Genomic DNA, 15982 nt, shown 5'->3' with positions numbered 1-15982 from the left:
CCTACTTTAGTAGAGAATACTCAATGATATCATCTATTGTAATGTGGATAAGGGCCGGATTTAAATATGTGGAGGCCCCCGAAGCAGGATTTTTGTGGGGACCCATACATATTTTCGAAAGATTTAATAAAGACACACCTATGAGTGAACATACTTATATTTAAAGCAGGCTATATGTTAGAAGAAAGACACAGAGCTCTTATACATTTAATCTCACTCTCCTGTTTAAAAAATATTTAATATGCATCATTAGGTTTTAAAAAGTGTATATTTTTGAGTGTGTGGAGTGTAAGGCCTTCGGTAGATGCACTGGCGTAAATTCGAAGCTGTATTTTCTTATTACAAAGCATGCCACAAGCGACACTTCTTAACCAGGACATACTTGCCAGTCTTAAACACGCGAAATAAATGTTAGGAAAAAAATACAACTTTTTTGAACCGTCAAAATTCGGATATATTTTAACCCTTTTCTGGCGGTCCCTTTCTTGTGGAGCCCCCGGGGCTGTAGTACCGCCTGCCCTCCTTTAAATCCGGCCCTAATAGTAACACTTGATAACCTTTTACCTTAATCCATACTGCAGGCCATGGACTGAGATGCCCTGGTGTGCAATATTAGCAGCACAATCAGACCCACTTTGTTTATACCATAAGGGAACTTCACTTTTTTTTTCATAGAACACATAGCCACATTAGTCATTCTTATGCAGATATACGTTCAACAAATATAGTTAAATACCCCCTTTTCCTTTAGTTTGGAATGCCCTACGAGCTAAATAAAAACAAAGGTAAAATAGTTCACTATCAGACACTCTACTACACCTAGCCACGACTTCACGTCTTAAAGAGGTAAAGTAGAGAAAGACATTTTAAAAGAAGAGTAACTCAGAGAATACTTCATTTAGAGAAGGTTACCTCTCTTATCTTCTGCTGCAGTCCCTTGACTCCGTACAACTTAAACACAACCCAGAGTTTCATAGCCCTGAATCTCCTCGTCATGGGCAGACTCCAGCCCTATACAAATACATACAGACAATAGTTGTCTTAATAGTTGCTGTAATAGTTGTCAGTTTGGCTACCAATTTTAGAACACAAATACAAAATTATTAGCATAATATTCAACACCGATAATCATAGGGACACAATGGAAAGCACATTAGGATGCATAGTTAATATTCATTTGTGTAGTAATCTTGGAACTAAAAGAGTAGAAAGAATTAGGAAATACGCCATGTTTAGAGACACTAGAAGGAGTGGTAATAGAGACGCCTCGAGTAGAAGCCTCTGCGACCATTTCCGTTGTAAATAATTGTTTTTTAGGTTTATCTAAGTCAGGGATTCTCATCCTGTGGGTCGCGACAACCTTAGGGGTCGATTGACGATTTACCAGGGGTCGCCTAAGACCATCGATAAATGGATTGTCTTTGTCGATTCTTCTATTGCTGTGTATGTGGGTGGGTGGGTGGGTGTCGCGGAAGAGTGAGGGGTTGTAAAAAGGGGTATTCGAGCTTAAAAGGTTGAGAACCGCTGATCTAAGTGTTATTAAATCATTTTAGAGCGTTAGAACACCCGAGCAGAATGTGCGGACTCATATGTGATTTATAAGTCTGGATTGGAGCAGAAGAATATCTAATGGAATGAGAGACGGGGATAACATTTTCCTTTAAGCCTTGATCTCCATATACTAAGATGCTTCAGAGTATCATTAAAATACTATAGTGAATATTAGCAAGGCCCTGTGTTCCTTTCTAGCGGCATAGAGAAATACAAAGGTAGCCAGCTGACTTTAGATGTCGCAAAGGATGACGCATTATGATAATTACGTTAAATATGTTATTGATGATAATGCCGATGATAATCTAGATCAGTGATGCCCAAAATGCGACCCGCGGGCCAGATCAGGCCCGGGACGTGGTTCTATCCGACCAGCCGAAATCTCGGCAAAAAGTGTAGAAAATCGCTTCCCCCTTTCCAAAAACAAAAAAAAAGGTTGAAAAAAATGTATCTTATCTACGTTAGGCTCATGACTTTTCTCTCTGATGGATCGGTACCATGACCTTTGACAATCGTACGTTTATGAAATAGAAAGAAAATACAAGTGAACTCTAAATGTAGAATCTACCAGGAAAAGTTGAACTGAGCTTTTACTTTTAGTGGAACATGATAATAAGCCAACATATTTGATTTGTAAAGAAAGTAGCTTAAAACACAACAACATATAAGCAGCTTTAATAAACAGATATGAAGGCATTCTTGGTTTGAACCGCGAATAGAAAAAATGTTAAGTTACACTTAGAGATGGAAGGATTTATGGGAAAATTTAACAAAAAGAGACCAAAAAAAAAGTCGTCAGCTGTTGCTTACATTTTAAGTATTAACCTATTTTCCGACGCGTTAAAAAAATGATAACTGTTAGATATCCCATTAAATTAATGTAAGTGCTAGATCTTCAAGTTTCTAATCAAATTGTTACAGGCCGATTTCATTTCGTTTTTGTACCTTTGCGGCCATCTGGCCCGCGACACGAGAGTCGGAAATTAAAATGGCCCGCAGGTCGGATTAGGTTGGGCATCGTTGATCTAGATGATAAAAAAGATGAAGATTATTATGTGAATGGGGAAGATACTAGTAATGGTACTGCACGTGTCGCTCATGCTTCAGAAAGCTCAATATCTTCTGGTCCAGGTGGCAGCACTGGCATTTCATTTTAGTGACAACATTGTGATCGTCTATTAGGTGCACGAAAAACACTAGCAATGTGGCCCTCGAATAGAGAATCAATTAGGGCCTAGCTTTGAACCCAAGACCCTCGAAGTTCTTAGCGAAGGTTCTTTCATACCTTGTTTAAGTCTCACCCTACCTACAGCATACAATGAGAAGTTCTGTGCTAGATTTAGCGTCGCTGATAAATGACAGACCAATTTTTTGGGGCAGCAGTCTGCGCTAACCTCCATAACACTGATGGCCAAAATACGACCTGCGGGTCAGATTCCGCCAGAGACGTGGTTCCATCCGGCCAGCTGAAACGTCGACACAAAGTGTAGAAGATCTCTCATCCAAAAGAGAAAAAAAAACGGTTAGAAAATGTATCTTCATACGTTAGGGCCCTCACTTTTTCTCTGATGGATTGGTACAATGGCCTTTAACATTAGTGTGTTTATGAAATGAGACTCAGAATGTAGAATCTACCAGGAAACGTGAACGAATCTTTACTTTTGTGGAACATAATAAGAAGCCAACATATTTTTTTTATAAACAATGTCTGGCTGTTTAAAAAAAAAAGAACAACATAAAAAGGATTAATCAAACAAATATGACGGCATTCTTGATTAGAGTCGCGAATAAAAGATTGTTAAACGACGCCGACAAAATAGGGGATCGATGGGAATATTTTCCAAAAAGAGACACGAAAATGAGTCGTTGGGAAAGCAAGCATTTAATCACATTTTAAATGAAATCATTTTCCAACATGTAAAAAAAAGATACATTTCCAGGTATCCCATTAATTACTGTAAGTACTAGATACACAGTTTTCTATAACAAATTTTCAGGTCAATTTTATTTTGTTTTTTGTACCTTTTCGGTCATGAGACTTGCAACTCGAGTGTCAAGAATTAGAATTAAGCCTGCCCGCATGTCGAACTAGGTTAGGCATCACAGCTCTAATCATTTGATCTAAAGTCAAATAAAGCTCAGGTTTGAATATAACCACGTGACCACATCTTTACCCTGTAATCTGCCATTATATTCTTGTCGTCTGCTGGGATGTACAGGGGTCCCTCTGGGTCCTCGCACGCGAACGTCTGAGTCAAGTGTGTGATCTTCTTCACCCTGAGCGTTAGAACAAAAATATGTCCTCAGACCAAGTAGCTACTAATTTAATCATTTATTGTCCACCAAAAATATTACACAAATATTAAAATACATGGTCAATAAGTTATGCTATACTAAATTGCAAACACAGATAGTACCCCACATTATCGTTTATGGTCTGACAGCTAAGCCGTGCTTGGCTCGTTTCCCGTATGTGAGAGGAGACAAAAGGTAGAAGGCGAAAAGGAAATCTATCACCGGCGGACAAAGGTTAGGCCCTCGCAAGTTGTGGCAAAATATGTAGGTTGGAAGCTGGGGCTGCGTAGCCAGAGCAATACTGCCTTCGCACTTGATCTTCGGAGAAACCTTCTTAGTAACAATAACGTCGTAATAAAAACAAAGACTAGAGTTGGGTGTGAAATTCAAACAGTTTTTATAAACCCCATGTTGTGGTTCGCCTCTTCCATTCGTAAAGTACCAGATAAGATAAGATAAGATAATCTTATTGGTTCAAAAAAACTTAAACTTAATTACAATAGTCCACTTAGGTATGACTAGTAGTACTAGATCAATAACAATATAGATGTTAAAACAAATAGAGTTCACACAAGAAACAAACACACACATAACAGCGCTTCGTGAATTAGGCTTCTATGTACGGCGGCAAATGACATTGCAACTCCCTGACTGACAGTGGAATAAAGGAGTTTTAAAATCTTTCTCTTTTAGACCTAATGGTGAGGAGATGACCACTTCGTCCAGATCTGATGTAAGTGTGGTTTAATGGATGCAGATTTGCTTTAGGGATCGTGTGTGTTTTGAAAAGACATCTCTCATGAACTAGAGATGGTAGCTGTGTTTGAGTGGGATAAGATGATTTTAAAATTAATCTTTCATTAATGTTTTATTAATCTGTGCCAGAGCCATGCTAAAACTTGTTATCATGAATGTATTATTTTACTTTCTCTGTATGTACGCCTATCGGGGCTATATATAATGTAATGGCCATGACTTCGATTCCGAAGATTAAGGATGTTTGCAGTGTATCACATGACTACACAAACCCAGTTGTGACCTGCATATTTTCCCGCATTTCATGCAGTCAAAGCCGTGGTCAGCTGGCGGTCTATTTAAGTTTTCTTCCCGTCTTCAGCGCCTGTCTTCAATAATGGCTTTTCTTTGAGCCTCAGATGTTTGTTTGCAGCCCTTATGAGAACTCTCCATCTGCTGCCAAGTACTATCCTCTATGCCAGTGAGGGCGAAATGGCGCCTGAGTAGATTTTTATAGCACTAACGGGGGAGAGCCTCTGTTACGCCGCCCTCCTTTAAGCAGACCAAAGAAAATCGCCTTTGGCATGCACTCGTCTCCCATGTGGGATAAGTGCACGAGGCAATATGCACGCACTATTCAAACTAATTGCTAATTACCGCAGTGAAATACAAAACTAAATGTCACTTTGTTTTATCATGGTTTGACTACTTGATTGTCACTGGGTTACGTCACATTAAGTAAACAAACAACAAGTACGATACTTACCACAAACAAGCACAGTCCATGTGGACAGGCATCCACTTATGGGCAGACATGGAGAAAGAATCAGCATACTGAAAAAAAAAAACAGAAAAGAGAAACAAAATCCCTTCACATTAAGTCTTCTTGTTTTGTACCTTGTATAAACGTTTCAGTGCACAAAGGCTCTTTTATTTAGCATTCATAGCTAAAAAAATAAAAAAAAACTCTTCGACAAAATGATAAAAAGTTAAAGGGGTTAACCGGCTCAAAACATAGATGTATTTTAATAAAGGTCTACTACAACATCAGAAACGTTACCCATGCCTTGTTCTCAGAACGAGGCTGGAGTTTAAAAAAAAAAGGATCAACAGCACTTGGTAATGGTAGCTAAGTAAATGTACTTAGAAATATATATTTTTTTTACAAAGCTTACATTAACTCTGTCTGTCTGGAACAATTTTTGCACACGTTATTTCTCCCATAACCATTCACAGATCAAGTAGAACCTTTACAAAATTATTTGTCGGACATTACAAAACATGAATCAATAGCAAAATTAACCAATTATTAATTATAGGTATTTTGTTATATTGATTCGTATTGAAAAAGGGACATAAATGTTACTTGAGAAAAGTGGCTGTATATGTGGAGTTATTTTCCTTTTGAGTTTTTTTGCTACATGTTTTTTCTCCCTCTTCCCATTCTCGAATCAAGTTAATTATGCATAGCCAATCTCACTACATAAATATTTTTTTAAAAAAATCAAACAATTAGTTGATCAATTTGTGGAAAATTATTAATTTGATTGTATATAGAAGAAGGGAGCTTATTCCTGCAGTAGTGAGACTTATGGCAGTAATCGAGGTTCTTCCATTCGATAGGCTTTGCCTATGAATATAGACAGGCATTCTAAAATGAGCAGTTTGATAATAATTAGTATTAGTTGCTAGTAGCAACAGTTTGTCTATGCTCTAGGGACACCCAAATATTACACCACTTACATCGATACTGTCATCTATAAGCTTTTAGCATCCTAAGACTAAGACTGCTTTATTGATCCTTACGGAAATGTGTTGTGATTACAAGGACTCTTTTCTCATATAAAGACAATACAATAGAAAAACACACATAAATACAGTAGACACAACATAAAGAGTTCATAAAAAAAAAACCCAGATCCTATCATCTTACTATTGCATTAATATTTAGTTTATTGTTCTATTTTACAATTAAGATTGAATTGGAACTTGTTTAGTTCATACTATTGAATATCATACACAAGTATAAAATCTGAATTTTAGATAATGGAACTTTCAGTATTAATAAACCTAGAAAAAAAACAGATTCTATCATCTTACATCTATAAACCTAGAAAAAAAAATTGATCCTATCATCTTACATCTATAAACCTAGAAAAAAAATAAATCCTATCATCTTACATCTATAAACCTAGAAAAAAAAATAGATCCTATCATCTTACATCTATAAACCTAGAAAAAAATAGATCCTATCATCTTACATCTATAAACCTAGAAAAAAAGATCCTATCATCTTACATCTATAAACCTAGAAAAAAAAACAGATCCTATCATCTTACATCTATAAACCTAGAAAAAAAAGATCCTATCATCTTACATCTATAAACCTAGAAAAAAAAAGATCCTATCGTCTTACATCTATAAACCTAGAAAAAAATAGATCCTATAATCTTACATCTATAAACCTAGAAAAAAAGATCCTATCGTCTTACATCTATAAACCTAGAAAAAAAAATAGATTCTATCATCTTACATCTATAAACCTAGAAAAAAAATAGATCCTATCATCTTACATCTATAAACCTAGAAAAAAAGATCCTATCATCTTACATCTATAAACCTAGAAAAAAATAGATCCTATAATCTTACATCTATAAACCTAGAAAAAAAGATCCTATCGTCTTACATCTATAAACCTAGAAAAAAAATAGATTCTATCATCTTACATCTATAAACCTAGAAAAAAAATAGATCCTATCATCTTACATCTATAAACCTAGAAAAAAAGATCCTATCATCTTACATCTATAAACCTAGAAAAAAAAAGATCCTATCGTCTTACATCTATAAACCTAGAAAAAAAATAGATCCTATAATCTTACATCTATAACCTAGAAAAAAAGATCCTATCGTCTTACATCTATAAACCTAGAAAAAAAAAAGATCCTATCATCTTACATCTATAAACCTAGAAAAAAAGATCCTATCATCTTACATCTATAAACCTAGAAAAAAAAAGATCCTATCGTCTTACATCTATAAACCTAGAAAAAAAAGATCCTATCGTCTTACATCTATAAACCTAGAAAAAAACAACAGATCCTATCATCTTACATCTATAAACCTAGAAAAAAAAGATCCTATCATCTTACATCTATAAACCTAGAAAAAAAAAGATCCTATCGTCTTACATCTATAAACCTAGAAAAAAAATAGATCCTATCGTCTTACATCTATAAACCTAGAAAAAAAATAGATCCTATCATCTTACATCTATAAACCTAGAAAAAAAAAAGATCCTATCATCTTACATCTATAAACCTAGAAAAAAAAATAGATCCTATCATCTTACATCTATAAATCTAGAAAAAAAATAGATCCTATCATCTTACATCTATAAACCTAGAAAAAAAGATCCTATCATCTTACATCTATAAACCTAGAAAAAAAAGATCCTATCGTCTTACATCTATAAACCTAGAAAAAAAAGATCCTATCGTCTTACATCTATAAACCTAGAAAAAAACAACAGATCCTATCATCTTACATCTATAAACCTAGAAAAAAAAGATCCTATCATCTTACATCTATAAACCTAGAAAAAAAAAGATCCTATCGTCTTACATCTATAAACCTAGAAAAAAAATAGATCCTATCGTCTTACATCTATAAACCTAGAAAAAAAATAGATCCTATCATCTTACATCTATAAACCTAGAAAAAAAAAAGATCCTATCATCTTACATCTATAAACCTAGAAAAAAAAATAGATCCTATCATCTTACATCTATAAATCTAGAAAAAAAATAGATCCTATCATCTTACATCTATAAACCTAGAAAAAAAAATAGATCCTATCATCTTACATCTATAAACCTAGAAAAAAAGATCCTATCATCTTACATCTATAAACCTAGAAAAAAAGGTCCTATCATCTTACATCTATAACCCTAGAAAAAAAAAGATCCTATCGTCTTACATCTATAAACCTAGAAAAAAAATAGATCCTATCATCTTACATCTATAAACCTAGAAAAAAAATAGATCCTATCATCTTACATCTATAAACCTAGATACAAAACCCCCAGATCCTATCATCTTACATCTATCCCGTGCAGAAGTGGCTGATACTCTCGGCAGATGAACGAGCTCCCAGCATACCCAGACTCGATATGAAACCAGATCTTTGGGCTGTCGTCTGCATCCACTAGATAGTAAACAAAATGAACAGTCCAAAGAATAATTTCAACTCTCTTTAAAGAAAGACGTAAACATTACATTAACATTTAGTTTAGTGTTCTATTTTACAATTTACATTGAATTGGGACTTGTTTAGTTCACACAATTGAATATGATACACAAGTATCTGATTTTCAGATAATGGAACTTTCCGTATTAATAAAACTTGTCAACATTTGACTCCGGAATTAGTGCAGAAAACAAAATGGAAATTGTTTACAAAACTTTGTGGAAATAAGTCATATCTAAATCTGAAATGAGTGGTGTGTTTTTAAGAAATATATCACTGAGTGGTTAATCTTATCGTATCTTATCTTATATATTACAGACGTTACTTGAAAGTGAGACTTACGTATTGGACCAATTTTTCCGATTTGGTCCACAGAGGTACTGGCTATTGTACCAACTGTAGCGATAACCTGGAAAAAAAAAAAAGCAATTAGAAGAGAAAAAAACTACACTCCAGGTCTGTAAAAATACTAAAGAAAAAGTGTATTTATAAAGTTATTTCTGCCTTTTTTAGAAGATAAATCCTGCTATAGAATTATATAATGTTATTTTAATATATAATTTTATTAAATTATTGACATCATTGTTATCCTATTGTTTGTTGCTATGTTGATGGCTTGTATTGTTATGTTCATCTTAATTATGTGTATATTATTACTATTTGTGATTTTGACTGCCTTTGAAGAACTTGTGCTTTGTGGCAAAATAAATAAAACAAGGGTTAAATCCGGCCCTGCTATTTAGTGAATACTACTTGTTCTTCCCCCCCCCCTCTTTTTTTTATCGCCTCTAAAATGACGTGGGGTAATTCTAGTCCGTCCGCTTTGCAGAAATAAAAGAGTGATCTTTCCATTACTTGTGTCTTAACTCTTGAGCTATGAAGAGAATTATATATATAGGTTGTTTAAATTGTAATTTTCTGAAAGACCAGAAACCTGAAGAAACTGAATGGTCCTCGTCGTTTGGCATTGGTTTGGCACTGTCTCACGCGTTCGAGTTCGAACCCCACACGTTTCCAACCAATCTATGCCACCCTGTTGGAGGTTCGGGCTAGGATTCGATCATCTTTATTTCTGAATGAATGCCCGAGATTTGTAAAGCAACAAGAACAAAAAATGAATTGTCCCTCTCTCTCTCTCTCTCTTTCTCTCTCTCTCTCTCTCTCTCTCTCTTTAGAAGGAAATGCTTGTTTTGTATGATTGAAAAGATTGATTACATAAAAAAAAGGAGGCATGGTGGCAGAGTGGTAAAACGGTTGGCTTCTGGTAAAGAATATAATTTTTTTTTAATTTTCGAATCTTTAGGGCGCCTCTGAGTCCAGCCAGCCAGGCGATTGGTCGTTATGCTGGCCACATGACACCCTCGTTAACCGTGGGCCAGAGAAACTGATGACCTTTACATCATCTGCCCTACAGAATGCATTGTCTGAAAGGGGAACTTAACTGTACATTACTGTTTAATAAAATAACACACAGACACAGCTATCAAGGAAGACAATCAAGACATTGGTCTAACCAAAAACGGGTAGTATCCCTTGGCTCTGTCTTTCTCAATGGCAAATCTCAGGGTGTCTCCGTGCATGATTCCCAGTCTGTCTGTCCACAGCCTCTTGAGACGGACGCCAGCAATCTCACACACTCTTTCCAAGCTTGGGTGAGCCTGGTACACGTATAACACAGAGCATTCAAGATTTCTTAAGACTACTAAATAGTAAGGAAAAACAAAACGCTACAAAAAGAAATGCGTGGGTGCAGTCAGAGTCGCCTCTCCCCACAAAAAGGGGACGTAAAGAAAAACCGAATTGAGACAGTCAGAGGCGACGTATTGAAAGTCAGAGGCCACATTAAGCCAGTCAGAGGCGACGCAAAGACATTCTTAATAAAGACAGTCAGAGGCGAAGTAAACACAGTGCTAATAAAGACAGTCAGAGGCGACGTAAAGACAGTGCTAATAAAGACAGTCAGAGGTGAAGTAAACACAGTGCTAATAAAGACAGTCAGAGGTGAAGTAAACACAGTGCTAATAAAGACAGTCAGAGGTGAAGTAAAGACAGTGCTAATAAAGACAGTCAGAGGTGAAGTAAACACAGTGCTAATAAAGACAGTCAGAGGTGAAGTAAAGACAGTGCTAATAAAGACAGTCAGAGGCGACGTAAAGACAGTGCTAATAAAGACAGTCAGAGGCGACGTAAAGACAGTGCTAATAAAGACAGTCATAGGTGAAGTAAAGACAGTGCTAATAAAGACAGTCAGAGGCGACGTAAAGACAGTGCTAATAAAGACAGTCAGAGGCGACGTAAAGACAGTGCTAATAAAGACAGTCAGAGGCGACGTAAAGACAGTGCTAATAAAGACAGTCAGAGGCGACGTAAAGACAGTGCTAATAAAGACAGTCAGAGGCGACGTAAAGACAGTGCTAATAAAGACAGTCAGAGGCGACGTAAAGACAGTGCTAATAAAGACAGTCAGAGGCGATGTAAAGACAGTGCTAATAAAGACAGTCAGAGGCGACGTAAAGACAGTGCTAATAAAGACAGTCAGAGGCGAAGTAAAACCAATCAGTAAAGACTGTCCGACTAAAGAATGCGAATGTTGGACGCTGACTGCAGAACTAGAGAGGAGGATACCAACAATGGGATTGAGATGCTACCGAAGGATCCTGGGTATCATATGCGAAGACCGCAACACAAACGAAGGGAGGATAAAGACAACAGCGATTGGACTTGTCAACTACTGTAAAAAAAAAATATGCGAACTAAATTTCGACGGTCATATCACAAGTTCCTCAGGGTTCGCAAAGACCTTCCTACAGGGAACAGTACTAGAAAAAAAAAAGAGTCAGACAGATAAAGCGATGGGAAGACAACATAAAAGAATGGAGGGGCTTGAAATTGAAAGAGATTCTATCCTAGTCAAAAGACCAGAGAGGAATGGAGAAATACGGGCAACAGATCCTGTGCCCCAGCAGTCCAACAGACTAATGGATAGGTGAAAGGGAATAATATTTACTGTCTCAGAGTCTTAGACAACTATCCTGCTACTTAGCGTGTTTTCCCGACTAGTATAGTTATGTCCCAAAAAAAAAAGATGATTGAGTCAGATGTGTGTTAATTTCTTCTTAAGACATACAAATATATGTCTGCATTACCTGTTCTGAGCAATAGACCATGAACTTATCCAACAGACTCCACTCTGTCTCCTCTGGGTTGGCGTACTTAAGATGTTCTAGCATGTAGCGCTTGGCTGACACAGTGACGGTCAGAAGGGCATCAGTGGTAGTTGTCTGAAAACATGGAGGATTAATTATTTAATGGATCCATTAAAATCTATGTATTTAAAGATGATTACTGTGATTTTTTTTTCTTTTCACACATCAAAACATAAAATAAAATTAAAAAAAAAAAAAGAAACAAAATAAAAAGAAATCCTTTAAAAAAAAAGTGTACCTAGTGGAAAGAACTCCACTATTACAACATTATCAATAATGTATACGTTATTTCCCTTATTCAATATCAAACAGAATAATTAATTACCAGTGTCAGCCAAGAGCTACATTGACTAGTTGATTACTATTTTTAGCGGCCCCCGTAAGGGGAAAAAGCCGCTATTAGGTTTGTGCAAAATGTCCGTCTGTCCGTCTGTCCGTCTGTCTCTCTGTCCGTCTGTCCGTCTGTCCGTCTGTCACACTCAGATCTCGAAAACTAGAAGAGATATGAAAAATATTATTTCATCATTAAATGCGGCTTGAAAAGTTTAGGTGCAATGGCTACTTTGGCTTTTCTAAAAGCAAACCGTTTAATTTATAAAATTAATTATGCAAGCGATTTTTTCATAAAAATACACCAATTCTAAAACCATTACGTAAATGTAAGGGAGGCAATGTTACAATATGCTAACAATTTTTATGTATTTTCAGTATCACTAAGTCAAATATATTTTTAAAATGTACAGGAAATGTTTACAACAAATATAAATAATAGTTAAAGATGTTTTTTTCTGGTCAACTAGCTGCTAAAATTAAAAGAAAACATTTCTGTTTGTTTATAAAGGCTAATAATGCACTTTGTATGTAAATATCACGCACATTTTTTTTAAATGGACTTTTTATGCAGCGATTTTCGTGCAGTAGCGTAACGTCGCAATATGATCTAGTGCTAAACCAATTCCTTAAACTTTAAAAAAAAATCAGATTTTATTTATTTTTTGTTTAGTGCCCCAAACCGAATAAAAGAAGATTATTTTTGTGCGTTTTGTCTGTTGGTCGGTCTGTCCGTCACGATTAGATTAAAAAAGCTAGAAATCTAAAAGCTATTGAAAATCTGATTTACCCTTTAATGTTCCTCCCGTAACATCTCAATAGTTTTAAGTATCTAAAAATTGATTGTTCCGGATTTTTTTGTGCAAAACTAATCAACCCAAACAAATGTTTGTTTGCTCTTCTAACTTATATTACATTCAATTTCCATGCTTAAACGTTGCAAAAACACATTATCAATAATATGTTGTTCCGTTTTTTATGTAAATAGCATATTAATGCTAAATCAAAATCTCTATACTGACTTATATTTCATTAAGTGTAAAAATGTTCCGGATATTGTTTTTATAAAACATGAATTATGCCTAATGATTGTTTGAAATCGCATAATTTACTAATATTACACTTATATTATTTGACAATGCGTCACTATAATTTGGTTATCAATATCAAATTGTTCCGTATTTTCATCTTTAAACAAATTTTTAAAATATCGACAATAGGGCTTAAAAAAAAATTAATTTACCAGAACTGATTACTGAAATATACTTTTTAGACATTTAATTTAATTTTCTTGCTGAAATATAACATAGAAGTTTTGTAATCGATAAAGAAAGTTCCGGATTTTGTTTCTTACAAATCGTCGCTAGAAATTTCCGAATTTATTTAAAAATCTACTAACGCCAAATAATTGTTTGAACTCCCTCTTCTAATTAATAAACAAATAATCTTCTCATTTACGAAATAATGTTTTTACGGATTTTTATGAAAAATATTTTAACTTACTACTCTCTTACAGTACATTTAACTTTCTACCTAAAACATTAAAAAATCTAATTATCGTTAATATTATGTTCCGATTTTTAAGGAAAACAAAATCCAAACACCAAAGTAAGCTATGAAAATCTCTCCACATGGATGTAGTACATCTAATTTTTATACGAGACCATCCAAAAAAATTTAATTAACGGTATTACATTTATCTGAAATTCTCTTTTTCTTTTACTATTTATACAAACATCCGGAACAATCTATTATATAAACTTTTCAATTGTGTTCATACCTAAAAATTATTGCGATGTTTTAAAACGTAAAATAAAGGTTAATCAATTTTTAATAACTTTTAGTTGTTTTTTTTTAATATCTAGATGACAGACAGACCGATTGACAGACTAAACGCAAAAACAATGCGGCTTTGATCCTTTTTAAATAAATTCTATTAGAACTCAGTGCACCAATGTCTATGAACCCTCGTTAAATATCTCGTGTAAATAAAGACATTTTTTTATGGTACCGGTACTAGCCTATTGTGAGGTAATGGAATTTTTTTTCTTTGACGTCATATGAATGGACTCTTTAAATGTAATGTTAAAAGAACGCACTCGGTGCACCAATGTCTATTAACCCTCGAAAAATTGCACGTATTAATGAAAACATATTTTAGTCTAACTAAACCGTGTGACGTAGTGTTGTTTTTTTCCTTTGACGTCATATGGAATGAATTCTTTAAATGAAATGCTTAAAGAACGCACTCGGTGCACCAAAGTCTATGAACACTCGATAAATGGCTCGTAATGATGAAGGCGATTTTTAGTCTAGCTAGGCCGTGTGACGTAGTGTTTTTTTTCCCTCTGACGTTATATGGAATTAATTCTTCAGATGAAATGAAAAAAGAACTCGGTATAGTAATGTTTATTAAGCTTCGTTATGTGACTCGCGTTTAAAAAAGGAATGATATCTTGATTTAGATCTAATATAGATTTTTTAAACTAGATCTAGATTTTTATTACAGTATATCTAGATCTGGATTTATATTCGAATTAAAATTATTTTAGAGTCTAGATCTAGAATTTCTAGATCTAGTTTAGACTAAAATAGACTAGATTAGGATGTAGAATTTCAATTTCTAAATTTAAAGTGTAAAAAAAAGTGTAGATTTTCATTTCCAAACGTTTTGATCAATATTGCAATGTTTTAATATACTAAAACTAATCTACTATATTTTATTAAATTTAAATTTACGGCAAATGAATCTTTTAAACATTATTACTTTTGACCATCAAAATTAAATCACCTCTTGAATATTATTTGCGAATATGCAGATCCGACAGGGATCCGACTTCGACGGGGGCCGCCTCTGAGTTTGTGTAACACAAACTCTCTTTGTAATCTTGTTTTTTAATTAATTCATATCTTTTCTATGCCAATAATTATTGTGCAAAGTTTCAACATGATCTGAGGTTGGGTGTCGGATAAATAACTTGTACACACTTTTTCCCAGAAAGACAGACAGGGTGAGTTGAAATAAACTTTGTAAAAATATATCCGACTTAATGAAATTAAAATCATTCTTCACCAGGATTCGAACCATGAGACACCTTGATTCGGAGGATAATATTTTACCATTTGGCCACTTTGCCGCCGACTAAAGCAAGAGTTAATATTGTATTTAATCTCAGAGACCTGATACATAGTAAGGCTTTTGTAACTAGTACGATTTAAAGATAGAATTTCAAGACTTGAGTGACAGTAAAAAGTTAAATTAAAGAGTTAATGCTGTCGCTAGATTCAGAGACAGGTATTTTGTTTGTTCAGTGTGTACTACCTGTATGATACCACCTCCACCTGTGGACGCTCCCTTCCCAGAAAAGTGGAAGTCTTTGGGAAGGTCAAGCAGATGAGCTAGCCAGTTCATGACCAACATTTCAAGTTCTGTAGCCGCAGGGCAATCAGCCTGAGGGGCAATGAAATATACTTTAAACATCGACTAAAGTTAAAACAAAAACATTTACAAACATACGCACATTATTTATCCTTCTCGTATTTCAGAATGGCCAAAATACCCAATACATTTTGTATTTAATGCATATGTTGTCGATGGTCTTCCCTTTTGAGACCT

The 15982-nt window shown here is 34.7% G+C and overlaps 1 protein-coding gene across 1 annotated transcript in view; it reads right to left on the bottom strand.

The window, feature by feature from the left end:
• Window positions 1-15982, bottom strand: part of LOC106072007 (aromatic-L-amino-acid decarboxylase-like) — a 29522-nt gene that overhangs the window by 6200 nt on the left and 7340 nt on the right. Inside the window, exons 6-13 of the mRNA XM_056042124.1 lie at window positions 15689-15817; window positions 11977-12111; window positions 10345-10488; window positions 9173-9239; window positions 8685-8788; window positions 5348-5415; window positions 3726-3828; window positions 913-1011 (exon numbers count right to left, since the gene is read on the bottom strand). Of these exons, the coding sequence (XP_055898099.1) occupies window positions 913-1011; window positions 3726-3828; window positions 5348-5415; window positions 8685-8788; window positions 9173-9239; window positions 10345-10488; window positions 11977-12111; window positions 15689-15817 (849 nt within the window). The remainder of the gene's footprint in view (window positions 1-912; window positions 1012-3725; window positions 3829-5347; window positions 5416-8684; window positions 8789-9172; window positions 9240-10344; window positions 10489-11976; window positions 12112-15688; window positions 15818-15982) is intronic.

This window comes from Biomphalaria glabrata, chromosome 9 (genome assembly GCF_947242115.1).
Source record: "Biomphalaria glabrata chromosome 9, xgBioGlab47.1, whole genome shotgun sequence".
NCBI classification, from domain to species: Eukaryota; Metazoa; Mollusca; class Gastropoda; family Planorbidae; genus Biomphalaria; species Biomphalaria glabrata.
The sequence above is the reverse complement of the archived record's forward strand: the minus strand, read 5'-3'. Positions and strand labels throughout refer to the sequence as shown.